At 44.8% G+C, this 7,209-nt stretch overlaps 1 protein-coding gene across 1 annotated transcript in view; it reads right to left on the bottom strand.

The window, feature by feature from the left end:
* Positions 1-1,960: 1,960 nt before the first annotated feature.
* TMEM241 (transmembrane protein 241) overlaps positions 1,961-7,209 on the bottom strand; it is a 133,196-nt gene continuing 127,947 nt past the window's right edge. The window contains exon 14 of the mRNA XM_023510172.1: positions 1,961-2,403. Coding sequence (XP_023365940.1) covers positions 2,343-2,403 — 61 coding nt within the window. The 3' untranslated portion in view covers positions 1,961-2,342. The remainder of the gene's footprint in view (positions 2,404-7,209) is intronic.

The following is a 7,209-nucleotide window of genomic DNA, read 5'->3' as shown; positions in this document are numbered from 1 at the left end:
GCACTCTACCCAGGGGGACAGCTTGAGGCACTGTCTCAAAAAAAAAAAGAGTATTCTATTTGATGCCAAGTTCAGTGGCTCACACCTTTAATCCTAGCACCCTAGGAGTCTGCAGCAGATAGATCTCTTGAGCTCAGGAGTACGAGACTAGCCTGAGCAAGAGTGAGATACCATCTCTACTAAAAATAGAAAAAACTAACTGGGCATGGCGGGCACCTGCAGTCCCAGCTACTTGAGAGGCTGAGACAAGAGAACTGCATGAGTCCAAGAGTTTGAGACTGCTGTGAGATACGATGCCACAGCACTCTACTCAGGGTGACAAAATGAGTCTCGGTCTCAAAAAAAACAAACAAAACTATTTGATCTTCAATCTACAGAAAGTTTGATATCCTACATGAAGAAGAAAAACAAGTTGAAAATCATGTATGTGTCAAGGTCACTCTTAAGATTTTTACCTTAAATGACAAGCAGAGACCAGGAAAAGACAAGAGAATGAATTGAAGGTACTCAAGTTCCAAATACACTAATCCTTTCCTGTTTGTTTCATTTTCTTTTTCTTTTCTTGACAAGCTGGAGAAGAAATGCAGGAACTAGGTCACTAACTCACTTGACTTTACTCTTCTCAGGGCTGAGCATGTTTATTGTGCATCTCCTGGATGGTGAAGGAATCTCCACCAGGGATGTGGGCATCTGACACTACAGGGCCTGGCTTTCTGCTTGGGGAACTCGCTGGTCACCTCAAAATGACCAACTCTCTGACAAAGTAGTAATATATTTGAAAAACCGATTATTTATTAGACATAATACCGATTATTTAGCAGAAACATTTATTGAGTTAGTATTATTTTCTTCAGCTTTCTTGGGGGATTCAGAATCAAATAACCACTTCATGTAAATTCCTTTCCTTTGACACTTACAGAGGCAAGTATAGGCTTTGTTTGTTTGTTTGAGACACGTGTCACTCTGTCACCCTGGGTAGAGTGTCATGGCATTATCAGTTCCCTGCAACTTTAAACTCCTGGGATCAAGCAATCCTTCTGCCTTAGCCTTCCAAAGTGCTAAAATTTCATACATGAGTCACTGGCCTTTGTAGGTCTTAATCTAATTTTTAATCTGGTCTGAAAAAATATACTTCAGTGTTTAATGATTTGAAACCTCCTCTGAGATAAAAAATAATTAAATGGATTAAAATCATTAAGGAATATAAACATAACCGTGTGTGTGTGTTATATTTTTGTATTTTTCACCTGCCCAGCAATGACATCCATTGGTGCTTATAAACCATCTTCCCTCTGGTGGTCATTTACTACCAGCTTAACCTAATAGTGGATGAAAAAGTGTGTGCAGAACTTAACATAGTATACATCCTGCCAAGTTCACAAGAACCCAGAGCAGTTTAGAGGCAGGTCCAAAATTCCCACTCAGCCTCCATCCTCTGCCCCTGCCCCAAATGGATGCCCTCATAGTGTCTATGTGCTTGTACACAGGTGGGGGTGAGCTCCAGGCAAGGGAGAGCAAGGGAAGGATGTCCCCAGAGACTCTAAAGATGTAAAAATATAGAACAAAACAAAAAGTACAAAACCTCACCACAGAAATAACTATGTGAGGTAGTAACATTTGTTAATTAGCTAGATTTAACCATTCCACAAAGTACACGCACTTCAAAACATTATACTTTACATGATAAATACATAGCATTTTATCTGTCAATTTAAAAACAAAAATAAGGCTGAGCACAGTGGCTCATGCCTGCAATCCCGGCTCTTTGGGAGGCCAAGGTAGGAGGATCATTTGAGGCCAGGAGTTTGAGACCAGCCTGGGCAACAAGGTGAGACCCCATCTCTCCATGCCTGCTGTCCCAGCTATTCGGGAATTCAACGTTGCAGTGAGCTATGATCCTGCTACTTGCACTCCAGCCTGGGCAACAGAGTAAGACCCAATTTTGAAATAATAATAATAATAATAGTAAAAAACAATTTTTTAATGAAAAGAAAAATACAACAAAACACTTCAGGGCCACTTAACAGCAGTGTTAAGTGGTGGAGGGCGCCTGGTATCCAGAGGCCTGCAGGTCCAGTCCAGGTGAGCAGAGCCACGCCCACAAGATGGTTGAGGAAGGGTGTCGGAATGGGAAGGCATGACCCCGACTCTAGGAAGTGCTCTCCTCATTATCACCAGTGCATTCGGCTGAGTCAGGGCAGGAACAAGTTGATGGTGCTGCCCACCTGGCATCACTGTCCTGTGTTCCTCTTTCTGAGACACTCAAAAAGGAGCCATGAGGCCAGAGCTTTGATCCCCAGTGTCAACCAGGGCTGGGGGTCTCCTTTTCCTGACTGTCTTCTTCAGGAGCCCCTCTGCTCTGAGAAAACCAGCAAGGCCTCTCCAAGTCCACCAAGCAGGAGGCTGCAAACAACAACACAAGATCAGCTCTCACTCCCTTGGGCCGACAGAGCTGCTGGCATCCTCAGACCACATGGTCAGGGATGCCTCCCTCGTTCTGAGACTGTAATCTCCCACCCGCCCAGACTGCCATGCTGCCAGGCTGGGCCCAGGGACTGCCCCGGTGGGCTTGAGCCTTCCTCAGGGAAGAAGGTGACATGTCCTGCTCATCCCGACCTGGTGGGGGTGACTGGCTCAGGCAGAGACACAGTAGGAAGGCCTCCTGCAGAGCCCACTGATGCTTTTTGCTAAGGAAGGCTGATGAATATGCAATCATGCAGGTGTTCATAACCTTAAAATCAGGAAGGTGACAGTCTCAGAATCTCTGCATTTCCTTTCAACTGACAGAACTTTTAAAGGTGAAATACAAATGAGGAATTCTGAATTTCCCACCAGCCCAGAAAGAAATATGGTCAGTGATTCGAAAATGAAAAAGCTGTGGGAGAATAAGAGACAGTGCGAAAAGAAGAGCTGAATATTTTAACATGCCTAAAATTTAAGACACCCAAAGGTCTCTCCATTTTCTATTTTAAACCTCTCAGTAGCCAATCTGGTGTCTATCTGAATCTTGCCTTTCTTCTTTTGGACACAGGGCTATGCCATCTCAAAGGATCATGGTGTTGGGTCCCTGACGGGGGAACTGCCCCTTTTCAGAGGTGCCAATAGTTCTTGCATTTGGACCCTGCCCTTCTTGTCCTCTCTCTCCACCCACCCAGCACCCCAGTTCTTCTGTACGCTCACTCACAACACACACACATTTGGGCCTCACCGACTTCCTATTTCTAACATGTCTGGGGGGCTGAACATAGGAAAGGCACATACGATGTTCACATTACATTCCCAGTGAAAAATGAACCTTACGTGGGTGACCCTGACATGTAGGTAACTCGTGCCATTTTCCACTCTTAGTATAGAAATGAGTTGACTATGTGTGAAAATATAAAACAATAAAGGAAAATTAGGCAGATCTGAGTTTAAGTTCTAGCTCAGGCATCGTTAACTAGGTGATTCTTTTCAGCCTTGTTTCCCCATCTGTGCCACAGGAGATGATCACATCTGACAGTCACTGTGAGGCTTAGAAATAATACACCAGAAGCAAGCCACCCCTGCGCCTGGTCTACAATGGACAATCCATCAAATACAATCACTTTCTTAGCAGAGTGCCCTTCCAGAGCAGCTCAGTGGTCCTCAGGCGTGAAGACACTGAGTGAGGGGCACGTCCCGTTGTGCAAAGCATGTCTGCCCCACTATGAGCGCTCCAGTCCCTGGGCTCATGCAAGTGTCTGCAGGTGTCTCCTCAGAGGAAGCCACTGTGTTGGCTGGGGACTGACCGAGACATGGTTCCTCTTAGCACCGATCGACCAGCCTGTCTTCACATCAAGTCTACAATGGCTTCTTAGAACCTCACCTGCAAGCCCAAGTTCTGCCCCATAGAGAGAACGAATCTATGCCTTCATTACCCTAGAGCTGGGAAAATCTCCCCAGCCACCGAAATCTCCTCTTAGGTGAGGGCAACAGGGGACACTCGTCAAGAAACCAGTCATCATGTACGTAGTGGGGCAGAGGATTAGGAGGTGTCCCCCACCCACTTGCAAGTGTGATGGAGAGGAAAGGGGGACCAGGGAGGTAGACACCTCATGTCATAGCTCTAAGTTAGAATGTACATACCCACAGAATATAGAGTGATGCTAAATTGATCGATTCTATTTAACTCACAACAATATACTTGGAATTAGTGTCTATGTTATGAACTTAAATGTCTGGGCCACGCACGGTGGCTCACATCTGTGATCTTAGCACTCTGAGAGGCTGAGGCAGGTGAATTGCTTGAGCTCAGGAGCTGGAGACCAGCCTGGGCAAGAGTGAGAGTCTCGGCCTCTATTTAAAAAAAAAAAAATACACAAAAAATTAGCTGAGTGTGGTGGTACACACCTATAGTCCCAGCGGCTCAGGAGGGTGAGGCAAGAGGATCATTTGAGGCCAGGAGTTTGAGGTTTCTTTGAGCTATGATGACATCATGGTACTCTACCCAGGAAGGCCACTATTCCACAGAGAGGAAGACTATCTCAAAATAAATAAGTAAATAGGACTGTCCTAGATCTATATTCATCATTTATAACTGAATTTGGTCTGAGTCCCAAAAGATCATATCTCAAAAAATGACCTCTCTGTGAAGTTGGGGTCTGGTTCAGGTTCCCAGGAGCTGCAGAGCCCTCTGATCTCTCCTCTTTGGAAAAGACATATCTGTTGAATGGTCAAAAACACATGAAAAAATGTTCATTGTTTCTAATCATCAGAGAAATGCAAATCAAAATCACCCTGAGATATTGCCTAACCCCACTTGAGAATAGCCCACATCACAACGTCCCAAAGTTGCAGATGCTGGCGTGGATGTGGAGAAAAGGAAACACTTTTACACGGCTGGTGGGATTGCAAACTAACACAGCCTCTTTCGGAAGAAGCATGGAGAATCCTCAAAGAGTTAAAAGTAGACTTCCCATTTGATCCTGCAATCCCATTATTAGGTATCTACCAAGAAGAAAAACAAGGACATTACCACAAGGACGCTTGCACTACAATGTTCATCACAGCTCAATTTACAATTGCCAAGATGTGGAATCAATCCAAGTGCCCATCAGTCCATGAATGGATTAATAAACTGGTATATATATGCCAATGGAATACTATTTGGCCATAAAAAGATGGAGACTTTACATCTTTTGTATTAACCTGGATGGAGTTGGAGAACATTCTCCTTAGTAAAGCATCACAAAAATGGAAAAGCAGGGCAGTGCCTGTGGCTCAGTGGGTAGGGCACTGGCCCCATATCCTGAGGGTGGTGAGTTCAAACCTGGCCCCGACCAAATTGCAACAAAAAATAGCTGGGCACTGTGGCGGGCGCCTATAGTCCCAGCTACTGGGGAGGCTGAGGCAAGAGAATCACCTAAGCCCAGAATTTGGAGGTTGCTATGAGCTGTGTGATGCCACCGAGGGCAGCAAAGCTAAAAAATTAGCTGAGTGTGGTGGTACACACCTATACAAGTTTTTTTGAGTACAGAAAAACTGTTAAAAAAAAAAATGGGAAAGCAAATATCCAATGTACTCAATACTAATATGAAGCCAGGAAATGAACTAGCTGCCCACATGAGAGAAAAACACAATTAAATTTGAGTGGAGGAGGGAGGGGACTGATCAGTAAGCTCTCACCTAACAGGCATATCTCCTGGGTGAAGGGCTCAACTACATACAACTTGGACTTCGCCTAACAAACACAATGTAACCTAATTCAATGTAACCTAATGTGCCCTTGCATTAATCTAAAATTTAAAAAAAAAAAAGACATTTTATGATAGCAAGACCATTCTTTTCATACACAGATGGGCTCACCTCTAAAGACCTGGCCCTTCCTTTTAAAAGACCACTCTTTCCTCAACATCCCTCACGAGTGCAGACACCAGCCTGTCACATCCCTGAGCAAGTGCAGAGTCGCTGTGTGCCTGGGTGTAAGGGCTGCACGGCGCTTGGGGTTTGGAGGGTTTTATTTTTGCAAATGTAACCAGGGCTCATTTTACACACTTTCCACTAATCCTCCTTAATCACCAGGGAGAGGACCGGGTAGTGGCTGGCGCTCTGCCACCCTACTCCCACAGCCTCGGAACAATGCTGGGGTGTAATAACCTTGCATTTCATCCCTGGGCAGAGCTATTTTGTGAAACACCAAAGCAGCTTAGCAAACGCTGAGATGAAAACAAACCTTGGTTTAGTGTACTGTTCAGAGCGCCAGGGAGGTGAGCTTTGATGTTTTCTAAACAGCAGGAAGAGCTGACACGGGCTCCAGGAATCTTAATAGCATTACAACTATTTAAGTCAGGGCTTGACTGAACTGTTTGCAAATCTTGTAATCCCCGTCATTCCTGAAATGAACTAACTTCATGTAACTAAGGCGTAACCATCAGATTGCAGCGCACGCCCGGCCAGAAGTGTCTGTTGTTCGCTTCTCTTCCAGTGGTTTACTCTCAGCATCCCTCCAGCTTTTCTTTTTTCTCCTGTGGGGGACCAAAGGCCCCATCTCAATTGTCCATGTGTTATGGTGGTCATTCAATTAATTCCTAGTGTGCCCACCAGACAAAGGACAGAGACTGCGTCCCTTTTCTGGCTGCAGGTGCCAGACCTCATGCCACACACCAAATATGTATTCAATGAATGTCTGAGTTTTATATTCCCCCCCTTTTCCCACCTATATTCTAAACTATTTTTGCTTTTTTCCTCACCAAAACATATCTGCTCAATGTCCCATTCCCTCGGGCTTTGATGAGTGACAATTTATAATCTGATAAATTGTGATAAAATTCGAGAGGCAGTGAGCAGTCGTTATTGAGAAGGCCATTCTTAGCATGATAAAGAGGAGGTTCCACATTTTTAATTCATATGGAAAACTGATAAATTTCAGACACTGTGATCCGAAAGGTGTTCTGGAGAATGTTGGGGGAGGTTCTTTCTCCATCCCTAACTTTATTCTTCCTGTACATAGAATTGGGCCATCTCCATGAAGTCTCCTAAAACTACAGGGAGATGACATCTGGGAGAAGGGGATCACGAAATCCTCAGAACAAAGAAGTTGAGTTTGGTTATTCCTTTCTCTCCTCATACCTAAACTATTCCGAAGAGAATGGTGATTCTCTGTTTGGCGCCTGTAGCTCAAGTGGCTAAGGTGCCAGCCACATACACCTGAGCTGGCGGGTTGGAATCCAGCCCAGGCCCACCAAACAA

This window comes from Otolemur garnettii, unplaced genomic scaffold, assembly GCF_000181295.1.
Source record: "Otolemur garnettii isolate 467f Iridium unplaced genomic scaffold, OtoGar3 scaffold00012, whole genome shotgun sequence".
NCBI lineage: Eukaryota > Metazoa > Chordata > Mammalia > Primates > Galagidae > Otolemur > Otolemur garnettii.
This window is presented reverse-complemented; position numbering and strand designations above follow the sequence as displayed.